At 38.5% G+C, this 16,195-nt stretch overlaps 1 protein-coding gene across 1 annotated transcript; it reads right to left on the bottom strand.

The window, feature by feature from the left end:
• Positions 1–1,150: 1,150 nt before the first annotated feature.
• Positions 1,151–6,978, bottom strand: LOC126966475 (myelin transcription factor 1-like protein). Its single transcript, XM_050810546.1, has 4 exons — positions 6,769–6,978; positions 4,183–4,472; positions 2,932–3,092; positions 1,151–2,670 (listed from the first exon to the last, which is right to left on the bottom strand). The coding sequence occupies exons 1-4, from the start codon at positions 6,969–6,971 to the stop codon at positions 2,353–2,355; spliced, it is 972 nt and encodes a 323-aa protein (XP_050666503.1). The 5' UTR covers positions 6,972–6,978; the 3' UTR covers positions 1,151–2,352.
• Between the last annotated feature and the right edge of the window lie 9,217 nt (positions 6,979–16,195).

Genomic DNA, 16,195 nt, shown 5'->3' with positions numbered 1-16,195 from the left:
GTTAGAGACCGCCCATTTTTAAACAGAACACATTTATTTATTTTTGGTGTGTGTGGATGATGCAGATGTACTCAATAACTTTTGTATTAATTTACATTTACTTTTTTGACTTACTCATGTAAGGCACTGACTATTTCACGTTTGAGTATGTTTGTTGCATCATTTTACATATTATATTGTAATTGAAATGATTTGTAAATCGATGGAAATGTAAATCTTGATATAAAAGAGTGGCAATGAGTTTCTTGGTACTTCTTCTCATTAGCTCAACCCTTTACGAAGTAGCGGTATATTCAATAGAAGTTTTTTTTTGACATTCATAAGTGACCGTGACCTACATGAATAAACTGATTTTGATTTGATCATGACAATGCTTGTTCACACACGGCCAACAAAACTAAGTCATTTTTAGCTTCCGAAAAATTACAACTCGTCACCCATCCTGCACATAGCCCCGACCCTGCGATTTCTGTATTTTCCTAAAAATCAAAGATTTTATGAGAGGTTTCACTTTTACCAATTTGGAAGAGGCAGTGATAGCGTTCAATCAACAGCAGCTCTTCTTTTAAAAAATGGTTCGATCGCATGAAAAACTGTTTAAAATGTAAAGGAGAGTATTTTGGAAAGCAATAAACACAATATTTTGGTTATAACAATATGTTGTTTTTTTAAGTTACGCAAAACTTATAGCGTATAACTACGTAGTAAGTTTCAATGGGTTCTATACACAGAAACACATAGAAAACAATTCGTTCAGCAGCTAATTATTTAAAATAAATCGTCCAGCTGTTCTAGTTATAATAATATCTAGTCTATATTTATTCAACTGTTTCGGATCAGAGTAGTGTTCTGTGGAAATAGCTCTGCAGAAATCCCTTGTTAGTGTCTTTATAATTTAAGAAAATGAGGTAATTAAAATAAAATAACGGGGACAAATTTCATAATTGTTATGAATACTATGATAAATATCAGATCATTTAAAAGTTGCCAAAACTAAGGACGGAGTTCAATTTAAATTAGGTTCGATTAGGAACGCGTCTCAATAAGTAATCCTTGATGGTACCTACTGTGAATGTCTTCTAGTTTGTTGGCGTTTGAATTTTAATAATACTGTCGTTGCAAAAATTAAACAAAATAAATTAAACGATAATTTCGGTATATTACTTTTATTCTCTTTAACAACACATATTCAATATTTTACAGAAACATATATGACAATAAGAATAACATTAAAAAAGATGTATGCAAATATTTAACTTCGGTAACCACTGTTGTAAAATAAACAAATGATGCAAATATCAATGCACGAATTAACATAATCATTCTAAGTCAAAATAAATAAAAGAATTGTAAAGCATGTAAAACATAAGCAATTTGCCACCAACAGATTTATCACAATCCGCAAATATAACAATAAATAAGTAAATAACATTAACATAATCACAGCAAGTGAATATTGGCTAACAAATAATTTTATTATACCTAAATCGGTTATTTGTAATATTACTTAGTTGATCTAATGAGATCTTTCATTACTTATTATAATTTATAATTAATAGATGCGTCTTGGTAACGCGACAACTATATTCACAGTATTTTATTTACAGAACTGACTAGAAGGTCGTCCAAAGATAGATTTTGTTTATTTCATCATTTTTACATTATGCACTAGTTACACCAAAATTTTAATTATTATATAAGCAACATATCAATGAGTGTTCTATTTTGGCACAATCCCAGTAAATCCGTTATTTAGAACAAAATAATATCAGAGAATGTGTACACTTAGTGGCTATCCTTCGATGAAACACCTTATCTATCAAATTAGCTAAACATATGGACACAAAGTTTCATTAAAACTGACATTACAATTAATACAACAATATATACAATGGTGTCAGTGGTCGAGTTTCAGGGGCCTTCGTGTTCACGAAAACATTTTTTCCTACAGTAAATTACATTACTGTTATAAGCATACAATAACAAGGTTAAAATTCATTTATGCTACAATAAGTTGACCAGTATCAATAATGATAATATATTCAAACAAATCCGTTAATGTGATGTCTTATAGAATACACGCATCGTATACAATGTTTTACAAAACGGACATTGCTATAATATTATAGAACATAATGCATGTAACATCAACAGGGACACAATTGTTACACTGTACACAATCATTGCTCACTCTTTCATCACTGTATCGGCAGTCTTACACTTTGATAAATTACAATTATTCTAACACAGCTCCTTTTACTTTAAAGCGTCACTTCACTAAGTACTGAAAGCCCCGCCATTCCAATGTGAGTGACCTCACTGACGTTCAGAATCGGCGGTGCTTGGCGAGCCTTAAATCGGAGTTGGGAGAACTGTGAAATCCTGGAGAGCATTCTTTACCGTTTCGTAGATCGGCCGGTTTTCGTCAGGGCAGTATCCGTCTGGTGAGCACAGAGTTTGCAATTTCGTCAGATATGAATCAAAATTGTCATGGGCCGGTTTTTCACCTGGAGGGGGTTGGGGAGCACCGGGTGTACCGGGAGCTGAAGTAACTGGCACAGTCCCCCCTCCAGGAATTCTTACATGCTCCAGCAACGTTATAACGTTATTTCGCAAACTTTCGTAGTACTCATTGAGGTTGTTATTTCTCTGTGACATTAGTTGATTCTCCTGTTGACAAAGATAAATGACAAATAAACACACAATTTTGTCAGTTGAAATGCTATAAATATATATCGTTTAAATTGAAACTTGAAAACTGCAAAGAATGCGGGTAGTACTCACTAAGTTCTGTGACGTTAGGAGCACTCAAAGTTGGATGTTTGAAGCCATGACTCTACCATCTAAGTAGCCGGACAAAAATATCCACTTTGAATTGTGATGTTAGGTAAAAGTATTAACCGCAACATTAGGTAAGCATGTTCAACTAACCCTTTCTCCGTGGCTCAGGTGCGACTCCATCGCATTGATGTCAGATTTGAGACGCATCATTTGAGACTCGACGCGTGCGTTTTCTCGTTGTAGCTCAGTAATCTCTTGCTCCAATGTCATCAGGTCCTCGCCGTTGCCTGTCTGCATGTTTATGTCCATACCTGAAATTAGAATCCTAATTACAATAGCATTCATTCATCAACCGGAGTTTAGCCAACATAAATATCAAGCTAAAATATATTAAAAACTAATGAAACAAAGCTGGCAAACGCTCCTTTTTATTTGGAGGGACTTCATTTTGCTTAGCTATCTTTTGGTTTGCTCTAAACTTAATTCCACGCACGCGTCCTTCGCACGACACGCCACAAGTTAGAATATCATCCTCACCATCTGGATGTGTGGCGGTCCTCCACAGTGTGGTTTTTAAGGAGCTTTCTTCCACGTACTACGAAGCTGTGGAATGAGCTTCCTTGTGCGGTGTTTCAGGGACGTTACGACATGGGTACCTTCAAAAAAAGCGCGTACACCTTCCTTAAAGGCCGGCAACGCTTCTGTGATTCCTCTGGTGTCGCAAGAGATTGTGGGTGGCGGTGATAACTTAACAACAGGTGACCCGTATGCTGGCCTCTTATACATCTCCTACCTGTAGAATGTACACCCAGGTCGACCTTCCCCAACATTTTCTTCCTCATCTGCCTAATAGTGCAGCCAATCTACATCCATGCATCTTTTCTACATTTTTTTAATGAATATAAGGGACGAGACGAGCAAGACGTTCAGCTGATGGTAATTAATACGCTCTGCCCATTACAATGCAGTGCCGTTCAAGATTATTGAAAAACCCAAAAATTCTGAGCGGTACTACAACTGTGCTCGTCACCTTGAGACATAAGATGTCAAGTCTCATTTGCCCAGTAATTTCACTAGCTACGGCGCAATTCAGTCCGAAACACAGTAATGCTTACACATTACTGCTTCACGGTAGGAATAGGCGCCTTTATGGTACCCATAATCTAGCCGGCATCCTGTGCAAAGGAGCCTCCCACTGGTCTAAGCCACTCAAACATTTCCTTCCTCATCTGCCTTATAGTACAGTCAATCTACATGCATCCATTTGTCTACATGTATTAACCACTCCATCACTTTCATCTCAAAAAACTGACAATACCTCTTCAATTACTTCCAAATCACTCTCAAAAATATATTGTTTGTTTAAATTGTATTATATTCTTAATACGTAATGTGACTCACTTGAATACGGCTTTGGGTAGAGGGGAGTAATATCATCCGGGTATTTGGCCTTCTTGGGCTGCGGCGTGGGCGTTGCCGCGCCAGCAACTGGACATCCCGACAGTGATCTGTGCGTTAGAAAGGATCCGTTGATATGTCCGGATCCATCACAGCCGGGTGTCGGACAGTTGACACCGTCAAACTTGATCGCCGAAGCCGCGGCTGCGACCGCCGCCTTGTGTTGTTCTACCGTACCACCGCTTTCTAGCACTCGCATTTTGTTGCGATTTGCTATGGGACATCCAGAGGCACTACAAATATAAATGTACAAGGTTATCTACACGCCACAAAAGGAAATTTGTCCAAGACAGTCAGGTACTATTTTTATATGAGATGGCATAAACAACTATTAGGGCAATCAAGTTAAAAGGACATTATTTAAATAGCTACAGCTCTGGTCTATGGAATCTTGACTTATTCTTTTTATTATGCGTATCCATAATGATCTGGCGTTTAAAACTTATCACGCACATGATGAGCTCCTATAAGATATTGTAATAATCCATTTTAGATAATAATTATACGTCATATTTCCGTAGATATATTATATTATATAACTATAATATTTTTTGTATTTCAGAGGGGGAAGACGGCTAGAGTAGGGTAAATTTATTCAAATAGCCTTTCACAATTATTTTTGTATTTTCAAATATTCGTGATTGAAGTTTTTACATTAAAATATGCACTAGCTATAATTATTTTATTCATGCGAGACACTAATTTGTTTCTTGCCATTGGATGTATTTTACGTAGTTTGCCTTGACGTATGTCTTCCAAACTGTGTTTATTCTTACCTTCTATGTGATAAAAATTTCCCTGTAGCGTGTCCTGATCCATCACATCCCGGTATTGGACATCTAAGCAGCGTGTAAATATCAACAAATTTCAGCTAAATCGATGCGTGTTCGATGATCACGTAATAACGATGAAAATTATAAACACTATTGTGCAATATTATAGCAATTTGAAATGTAGGCAGTTAATGATGTTCGTAATAACTACAAATATTTTTTCGCTTATTATAAAATATAATTAATATTAATTTGATTAAATATTAAATATAAATATTTTAATGGGTATTTAGATTAGTTTTCTTCAGTGTGTGTACAATAACCATATATTTAAGTGTAACAATACAATAATTGCGTAGTTGTCTATACTAATATTATAAAGAGGTAATGTTTGTGAGGTTCCAGGGATAATCTCTGGATCTACTGAATTGAATTTGGAATTTCTGTTTTCAGTAGAAAGCTACATTTGTGAACGTCATAGGATACCAGCCCAATAAAAGAAGACATTTTCGTGGTAGTCGGATTTTCAAAGTAAATCGGAGAAAAAACGGTGTAACAAAAACGGCTCGTCCAGGTTAATTACCAAACTCGCACAGAATAGCGGCGTGAAGTATCGGCCTAGTGCCGCTATGTTTCGCATAAGTTAGTGTCGAGGACCGGAGGCCACCCCTCCCCCTTCTCCACCCGAATATGACAGCGGAGCTTGAAAAGATTTTACCCCAGGAGGGTACTAGCTCTAGCAGAGCCGGAGAATCCCTCCCCGAGCATTCTCGCTCAGGCTGCCCGTCGTATTCTGGGGAGGGCACAGAACCGCGAATGTCTGAGGATAAACGAGGTAGTAACAACACGGCACCCCGCACCACGCTTAACGTGGACTTTTACAATATCAGGAGAATTCACTCCTATTTAAATGCTGTCCACCACCACCTTGAGACGGCGCAGCCGGCCTTGTGTTTCCTTACGGAGACGCAGATATCTCGACCTAGCGATACGTCATATTTAACGTACCCTGGGTAAAAATTGAGCACAATTGTTTGCCTCATGCCGGGGCCTGTGTTGACGTTAGGGAAGGTATCTGCTGTCGCTTCATTGTGTGTTATCTACCGCATTTTTCACGGGGAGTGTTCCGAAAAGCTGTTTCAACTGATTCCTGCCACCGAATTCCACCTTCGCACGACACGCCACAAGTTAGGATTTCATCCCCACCATCTGGATGTGTGGCGACCAAGCTGTGGAACGAACTTCCTTGTGCGGTGTTTCCTGGACGCTACGACATGGGTACCTTCAAAAATAGCGCGTACACCTTCCTGAAGGGCCGGCAACGCTACTGTGATTCCTCTGGTGTTCCAAGAGAATGTGGGCGGCAGTGATCACTTAACACCAGGTGACCCGTACGCTCATTTGTCCTCCTTTTCCCATAAAAAAAACGTTTGTTACGAACGCAGCCTTCACGATGAGAGATAATATTATATGATTCTTCGTATATTTATGCATGTGGCAGCTTTAGAACCCAGCTATTTGGTCACGGGTAACAGCTAGACTTTTATATTCCAAATAACCAAATGAGAGTGTAGTTTTTATTTAACGCACCACCAATAATAGCAAAAGCAATAATATAAAGAGCCCAAAAACCTCTTAGAACTTGATTATCTATAGCTATTGTTGCTCATGCTCTAGTTTCATTCTTCTACATTAGCTACTATGAAACCCCTCGTTCTGATATTCAATACAAATAAAGCTGATGATATTTCCTCACCTGAGTGGTTCCGAATCTTGTCCGTCCCTGGGCTTGCTCTTCGGTTTGTTGGCTCTCGGGCAGCCGGAGAGCGACCGGTGCGAGGAGTAGTTTCCGGTGACGTGTCCGGAGCCATCACAGCCTGGTGTCGGACACTTGAGCTCCTGGGAGTGTGGCTGCAGTTGTGAGCGGTCGGCGCGAGGACATCCCGACAGACTGCACATATACAAACTGCTTACAATGGCGTGTTACTGTACCCTGTTACTGTTATTGATGGCCTGATTGAAAACATCCGCTTAAAACGAATAAAGTAATGTACATATTATCTATATACATAAAAATGAATTGCTGTTCGTTAGTCTCGCTAAAACTCGAGAACGGCTGTGAATAAATAGGAAAATGCTCGGAATTAAATAAAAACAACATATTTGTTTTTCCATTGATGCGTACCCCGTCGAATTTATTGACGCAACAGTTTGACAGTTATGCTGTGAAACAATTTCATTACAACAACAGGGTGCATTTTTACGAAGCAATTCTCGATGTTATGGTATATTATTGACAAATTCATAAAAAAAAAAACATTATTTTAGTTATTATATACAGAACAACGTCTGTCGGGTCAGCTAGTTATAAATAAAATTAAAAATCAGTTTGAATCAGATTAACAAATTTTCCTCCTCTCGAAAAATATGTTTTTTATCTTAGATAATATTTATATTATAAGATTGATTTATTCAGAGACGATACAACTGTATGTTAATTATTGAAGTGAGAGTGATCACTTGATTCGCAATGCTGATAACACAATATGTATATTTCATCAAGAAACAATACTTATATTAATTATAAATGTTAGTAGCACAACAAAACACAAAATCATAACAACTCACACAATGATATCATGCGATAAACATAATATGACAATAGTTGAAACTGTTAGAGATCAGCAGGCGCCTTTCTAAACAACAGTAAATAATAAAAGTATTGATAAAAACGATATTTATTTATAATCGCGAATCAAATAAAGACTTACTGGGAGGGATTTGCCTGAGAGATCTATTTTTGAACTTACGAGGTAATCTACGCGACCCATGTCTGTTTGAAATCTCAAAATATCCGTTTTATAACCGTCTTCATTACTCAATCGCATATGTGTGTCTGGCAGAAGTGATTTTGACAGTAATGTCACTAACATAATATAGATTATTATGTTAGTGATATATATATATATATAGCTTTAAAAATAATAAGCTTAAGGTTTAGTAGGTACAACCCTACCTGCATCTTTTGTAGGTATTCATGTCGCAAGAATATAAAATTAACAGATCTAAAAGCTGGTGCACAAATTCATAAAAAAAAACTTGTTGACAATCGCTCCCTTCGCAGGGTGTGGTATCGTTTGTACATCCTTTAATATTAGTGACATTTACCACAAAATAATTTTTTTATATATTTTCTAGAATCTGCTATAGAAGTATAACTCGACTGATTCAAGTAGTAAGCATAATAAGAACATGTTTGTTTTTGTGAACTGTCTATAATTATGTTTATATCATTCATTTTCATCATTTAATTTTCTCTTAATCACTTTTAATTTTTTTCTTTAATTTTCTTTTAATCATTCTGTAAGGTTTAGACCTTACGCGTTACGCGTTCTACGTCTACGTAAACCTCATGTTTACAAATGTAGATAAAAATAAACGTTTTGATACTTCATTGTAAACTTTGTATTTATGATCAGTTCACCATTCACCATTCACCATGGAAGCCCATCTTTTATTCCCGATAACGGTGGTGTTCTGCTTCAAGTAGCTTTTTATTTGTTCACAGTAATTAATAAGAAAAATGCAAGAATATTGCATAATGTCTTAGGACAACAGCCCTCTTTTCAGCTCAAAACTTGTATTAATATCGGCTCAACTGCTCCAATGCAGTATCACTATGGAGACTCATTTTAAGGAGCCAAATAGCGATCATCAGGAGGGCAGGAGAGCACGCGAGAGGTCACGGAGCCCTATTCTGGTTTAGTAGCTATGACAAGACTTTAAGTCCGCTGACAATGATGAAAATACCTCATCATCGGCGATAGATAAAGTGATTTATGGATGTAAGTCTCTCTAGGCTCGTGTCCCATCAGATTAATTGAAGGCTGACCTGGTGTGAAAGGCAAACGTAGATTAAGACCACAAGAAAGGGTGAAGACTTAAGTGAACAGGCACATCCAAAACACATCATAAATCATAAATCCAAAGTTTACAATGAAGTATCAAAACGTTTATTTTTATCTACATTTGTAAACATGAGGTTTACGTAGACGTAGAACGCGTCTTGTTTGTTATTGGACTATGTTGGTATGTATGTTGGAGAGTTGACGAGTTTTAATCATTATAATGATTTATTTATTTATTTTAACCTTAGTTATAATATAAAATGTATTTGCTTATAAAATATATTTGCAAATATCTACGCGCTTAAAAATGACCGACTAGCCTGCTCTTGTTCCAAATAAGTTAAACATTGAAAGCATGTTTTGTAATGAGGAAACTCATAAATATAACTCATGCGGTTAGTTCGGGTTACAAACAGCGGGATGCGGAATTGCTTAAATTGGAACGCCAATTATTTTTCCGCGCCATGTGAGAACTGTTGCCAATGTCAGGTGTACGTGGAGCAGTGCCCGCGGCTTGCCTTCTGTGCGTGGCGAAGTTACCACTAATGTGGCCGGAGCCGTCGCATCTCTCTACCGGACACTGGATTAGATCTCTTGAGTCCCTTGCGCGGTAACCCAGTTTCCCGTAATACTGGTCACGCTGATAGCTAACATAAATAATAACGATAAACTTCAAGCCAATCGAATGTTCAAACAAAACTATGTAGTAATAATGTACCGTTTTATGTAATTTAAGTTTTATACATTAATGTTGTAAAAGTGGAGCGTAAGTGATTCTCGCGCGGACCACGGTTGTTTACGTAAAATGTTTAAAATAAATTCTATTATTTATACAAGGAATTGTTAGAAGATGTTTTAAGAACTGTATTGTATTTTTTCTCACCTGTTTCGTCGCATTTTATTGTTTGCGTTGTTCTTGTGTATATCTTATCTTTATTTATCTCGGTAAGCGGTATGTATGACGTGGTATGACGCGAGCACCGCTGGCGCCGGTTCGCGCTCACTGCTATATTTACACTACTGACTGATTCTTATTGTCAGTTGTCACTTAGACGTTTATGACGTTAGTGAGCTATCATAAGTGACATGGTAATCTATTTATGACTTATGCTCTACAGAATCTATAGTGAAACAATATCTATAAGCTTATAACTTATTGTCGAGTAGACACCTAATAGTATGAAGAATTTATCATTACAATAAGTCGAACGAAAGCAGGTGATGATATATAATATTATTAATTATTACCGATATGTCTTAATATATATAAATTACATGACACGTTGTTTGTCCGCGATGGACTCCTAAACTAATGAACGGATTTAAATGGGGATTACTTCATGGAGTGCTGTTTTGTCCAACTTGAGAGATAGGATTGTTTTTATTTTGATTTGGGACCCATAATTATTTTTATTTTCAATATTTGTTTTGTATGGACATATTTTCTATGAGAGAATTTAGTGACACACGCTTTGACAGTTCTGCTGTGAAACAATTTCATTATAACAACAGGAAGCATATTTTACAAAATAAATCTTGATGTTATGAAATATTATTGACAAATTCAGAACGTCATTGACAAATACATAAAAAACAGTATTTATTTACAAAGCAACGTCTGACGGGTCAGCTAGTATATATATATTATAATACCGATATAATGCTGCGATCGACTTAAGAAACTAAGTATATCTAAGCTTAGGTACTCCAGGTACTATGTATGCTCTAATTGAACATATTTTGTACTAAGTAATACAAAACAGTAGACGTGATAATCCAAAACTTTCGTTATTAATCAGAGTTTGCTCAAGGTTAGTACCTACTTTGCAACGTTTATTCATTCAGTTCAGTTACGTTCAGATTCAGTACATTATTTTTTTTATAAATTCGAAAACGTTGAAACTGTTTCTAGTTAATTAATATTTACCTGCTATCTTTGGGCTTGTCATGCGGCGCGTGCGGCGGCGGCATGTAGCAGGGGGGCGAGTAGGGCGGGGCGTGTGCGGGGTAAGCGGGCGGCGGGGGGTAGGGCCCGCACTGGTACTGGTAGCCGCCGTAGCCGGCCGTAGCCGCCGCGTAGTCCTGCGGCAGGCCGTAGCCCGCCACCGGGTGGGGACTGACGCCACCGTAACCTGCAACCACCGTTATTATATCACGAGTGAATCCCTTTTTGAATTGAAACATTCTTTTAAAGGTCCGCTAAGCGCTCTATTTTGTGGGTATTTATTATATTAATCACGCTCATTGTGTAACGCTTATTCCGGTAAAGTTGGCTAGACTTCGAACCAGTATAATTTATATACAATCATAGTTACTTATATATAATGTAAACATTTTTTATGACAAGAAAGGGACGAGACGAGCAGGACGTTCAGTTGATGGTAATTGATATGCCCTGCTCATATCAATGCCGCTCAGGATTCCACGAAAACCCAAAATCTTGTCACTTATTTAAAAAAAAAGGTAGTAGTGAAGCCCCTTAGCAACACCATGTTCAATAACCAAGAATGGTCCTTCCAGCAAGACTCAGCGCCGGGTCATAAAGCTCGGTCTACGCAGTCTTGGTTGGAAACCAACGTTTCGGACTTCATCAGAGCTGAAGTCTGGCCGTCGTCTTGTCCCGATCTTAATCCGCTAGATTATGATTTATGGTCAGTTTTAGAGAGTACGGCTTTATCTAAACGCCATGATAATATGGAGTCCCTAAAACAATCCATATGATTGGCAGTGAATAATTTTCCCATGGATAGAGTGCGTGCTTCTATTGATAACTGGCCTCAACGTTTATAGGACTGTATTGCAGCCAATGGAGACTTCAAATAAGCTTTAATATATTAAATTGTTTTATATTTATGTATTAACACACTGTAAAAGTAATAAATGCTATTTGCAAAAGAATTTTTTTTTGTTTCAGTATTAATGGCAAGACTAGGTAGATATGTATAGACCCAAAAACTAAATGGTTGCTTATCTTTATCAGAAACGTTACTAAAAAAGGCTGGTTAGGTTATCCGAGGAGAAAATACAAACAGTGTAACACTCATATAAAGAAACATTGACCCTAAAACCAGTGCGCCGAAACGCTAATTGTGAAATACTTTATTTTTATGCAAATGTTTTAACGTAATACATTCAAACAATTTCTTCATAGAAGCAACAAGGTCAATAGCATTGTATGAGGTTCGTTTTAATTAACACTCCACCTAGTTTCGCAAATGAATGTAAAACGAGGGAATTGTGGCATACAATATAAGACGCCTGCCCGTGCGGATTGGCAATGTTACATGAACGTGTTGTGGCGAGTAAAAGCAGCAGGGGTGTTAACGTGTGATGTGTTTTAATTTGTTATCTGTTTAACGACCCTCCTGAGGTACGTTTTACTTTACAACTGGTATATTTCCTTAACATAATGCACACCGGATTCACACAACATTATTACCGTAATAATATGTCCCAACCCCAAAAAACCAAATGAGGATAAATCTTGAAAACCTCGAAAAAAGCGCAAGAAACTCTCCCGCATTATATTTTGCGCTCTTTTTAATAAAATAAAATCTATAAATGAAACAAATAAGTGAACTATTTAAAATTCGTACACACAGACGAATATATTGAGATAATTTGAAATTACTTTACTTACCCGTTTTTCAACTTCGAAGGTATTAAATTTCATCAATTTATCAAAAGAATTTTTGGAATTATTATATTGTGAAGAGTATAATACCTACTGTTTTATATTATAACATATTTTTAAACATAATTATATAACAGAATAATTACCAGCTGTATCTCGATGATATGCTTCAAGGTAAGGGTGACTGCCTCCACTGTCAGGTGTAGATTCTCGACTATATGATACTCCTCCGGGGAAACCTCGACTGCATTAAATAATAATACATGATAATATAAGATACAGATAATTAATTTGTATTTTTATTCAAATGCCTAACAACTAATGCCTCACCTATGTGGTAAACGGGTGACACTAAGGTCGAGGGTTTGCCCCTGCGGGCTGGGCACCTGGGGACTGGCTGCTAGCTGAGGCGAAGCGCCGGGCTGCGGACTGCCTCGGGCTCCGCCCCCGCTGCCACCACCGGCGCTCGTGTACACCGGTGACGTATACGGACCCTGTCATAACAATGGGGTTTAGTTCAATATCCATTAGTTAAATTGGAATTTTGGTTTCTTTCGCTATCTTTCTCACCTGTGGACTGCCACCAGAAGAAGAAAGGTCTATTGCTGGACGAGGATCTCGAGGATCCCTGGAGGTCGGAGTGCGAGGGCGCTGAGCCTGGGCTGCAGCTATCTTCACGGAGAGATTGATGGCGGAGAACCCAGGAGGGACTCCCGGGGGCAAGGCTACCACCCCACCTACCGCACCACCGGCCTCGTAGTGATACATGGCTCTGAATACATATGCACGACTTTAAGCCCTCACATAATTCGCGATATAAGAACTAAGAGCATTGATAACTAAAGCAGTGACCCTCGTTTACCACATTTGCTAAGGCATTTTAGCTTTCAAAAGAAACGTGCCTATAGAGTTTCAGCACACCTACCTAGGATAAATAGGTGCGGAGTTGCTTTCTAGTTCCGACTGGTCTGTTTTCATTGGCGTGGGGAGATGTGGGTCGTGATAGCGTTCCTCCTCCCAGCTGTATGGTCTCTGCGGGCACTGGGCGGGGTCGTAGCGTTCGAAGGCTGTTGCACCTTCGTAGCATCGGGCCTCATAACCATATCGAGTCTCATTCATTTGGCTATTGAAACAAAATATAAATTTATGTAAAACTTTATCGAATATTTATCTTGTATAATCGTCATAAACAGACCCTACTTATTATGTTTCAGAAATAAATTCTCGGGATATTAATCTGTGAATGAATATTATCTGAAGACATTATTCTAAAAGAAATCTAATTGGTTTTTGCAGCTAAATATATTATTTTCTTCAGTATTGAATAACACTGGGCCAAATATGGTGATATTTTACACTAAATACAGGTGTACAGGTCATGTCATGCACGATGGACAAGGAACCATCATAGTGGAAAACACTGAGCATAGACTTCTCCAATACCGGGGCTAGGGGAACAGTTGCCGTACTTTGAAGTTGGAATATGTCATTAGCGTGAAGCTTGCCCAGGCGGATAAATTGTAAAATACTGTAGCCAGATGGAAATAAGAGGCGATTTGCTGCTTGGTAAAAGGAAGCCAAGCGGTGTACCTGTAGGAGCGCACGTGGTCGTCGGGAGGGCGCTCGTAGGGAGACCTCTGATCCGGCGGCGCACCGTAGCCGGCGTGGCGAGTCTCCATCGCGGGAGAGTCTCGCTCGGGCTCGGCGGCCTCTCGCTTCGGCACCAGCAGCTCGGGGGTCTCGTGTTTCACGGCTGGACTCCGCGGCGACACCGCTGCTTCCGGCTCTCTCCTCTGGGGCGTAGCCGGGACCTCCGTGTGCGTACTGGCCGCAGGTGTAGCTACTGCAGCTATTGGAGCTGTCAGCACTGTACGAGGTAAATATATATATAATAACTAATAAAAGCGGTCAAATGCGAATCTCTCTAACGCAAAGGGTTCTATACCATCGTCCAAGATGTAAGACTGACAACCTACTTTTACTAATAAGAAATATTTTTGAATAAGAGACAGGAGATGGCAATATAACCATATGTAGAAATTTGATTCCCATTTTAAACCTTGCTGATACCTATACTTATCCAACCAATACTGTATATATATTAACTTTAACTAAGAAAACAATGAATGTATAAGATTTGAAATATTTTCCAATCAAATTGATTACGTCTTGCATTATTATAAAAGCAAAAATTTTATTTCATAAGTTCCATCGTGAAAATATGTTTTTATCGTCCGTTATAGTTACTAACACCTGTTATTTATTGTACTCACATACCTTGTACTTTAAATGTTTTTTTCTTATTTTACTTGCTTGATTTAACTTGTCAACCACTTATTATCAGTAAAGCTATTGTTGTTGGTATAATGTTAGTTTCTATTTAAGTAGGTCAAATGATGAGGTTCAACAGATCATTAGCTATTCAAATTCAAAAAGTGATATATTGAAATATTAAACATTGTTACAGCAGAAACAAACTAGATAATCAAATAGCGGGACTGTCTGATCTGTCTTGTGTCCGTTGACTCAACATCCACACTATAATTATAACCTCTTTTTTTATGAAATAGGAGGACAAACAAGCGTACGGGTCACCTGTGTTTAAGTTATCACAGCCGCCCACAATCTCTTGCAACACCAGAGGAATCACAGGAGCGTTGCCGGCCTTTAAGGAAGGTGTACGTGCTTTTTTTGGAGGTACCCATGGCGTATGGTCCCGGAAACACCGCACAAGGAAGTTCATTCCACAGCTTTGTAGTACGTAGAAGAAAGCTCCTTGAAAACCGCACTGTGGAGGACCGCCACACATCCAGATGGTGGGGATGATATCCTAACTTGTGGCGTGTCATGCGAAGGTGGAATTCGGCGGCAGGAATCAGGTTAAACAGCTCTTCGGAACACTCCCCGTGATAAATGCGGTAGATGACACGCAATGAAGCGACGTCTTTACGCAACGCCAAGTAATCCAGCCGTTCACAGAGCACTGGGTCCCCGACAATTCGAGCTGCTCTGCGTTGCACGTGGTCAAATGGATCGAGCTGATACCGGGGTGCGCCAGACCAGAGATGACACCAATACTTCATGTGTAGCCGGACCTGCGCTTTGTAGAGCGCTAGAATGTGGGCCGGCTTGAAGTACTTCCGTGCTCTATTAATGACGCACAGTTTCTTTGAAGTCAATTTGGCTTTGCCCTCCAGATGGCCACGAAATTGGCAATCGCTCGAGATTTCGAGACCCAGTATTCCGATACTAGGCGAAGCTTTAAGGGAAGTGTTGTCGAAGAGCGGTGATACGACAAATGGGGTTTTTTAGTGGTAAACGCGCAAACTTGAGTCTTCTGGGGGTTAAATTGGAGAAGGTTCAATTTACCCATTTCCGCGACCTTCTCAAGAGAGGACTCGATAGAAGACACAAGTTTCCTAACCTAAACCTATAGTGCTGTACTTGGCTCCCGTATTTACATTAGGTTCTTGGTGGGATGTTATTTACACCGCCTTCTCACGACCGAAGCAATAAGAGAATTTATTAATGAGAAATGTCATATTAAATATTATATCAATATTTTATCTGAGTTCAAGGTGTCCGGATCCGAATCTTAAAGGGGCCTGAACGCCAAAAAGTTTAAGAGTTAAATACGTAAT

Source organism: Leptidea sinapis, chromosome 10, assembly GCF_905404315.1.
Source record: "Leptidea sinapis chromosome 10, ilLepSina1.1, whole genome shotgun sequence".
Lineage (NCBI taxonomy): Eukaryota > Metazoa > Arthropoda > Insecta > Lepidoptera > Pieridae > Leptidea > Leptidea sinapis.
This window is presented reverse-complemented; position numbering and strand designations above follow the sequence as displayed.

Bases quoted from the DNA above. Each gene is read 5' to 3' on its own strand.
- LOC126966475 (XM_050810546.1), bottom strand. From the start codon at position 6,971: ATGTGCAGTCTGTCGGGATGTCCTCGCGCCGACCGCTCACAACTGCAG. The intron at 4,473-6,768 runs GTGAGGAAATAT...TTATATTTGTAG, and splicing joins CAAGATTCGGAACCACTCAG to TGCCTCTGGATGTCCCATAG. The intron at 2,671-2,931 runs GTTAGTTGAACA...CTTTGTCAACAG, and splicing joins ACCTGAGCCACGGAGAAAGG to GAGAATCAACTAATGTCACA.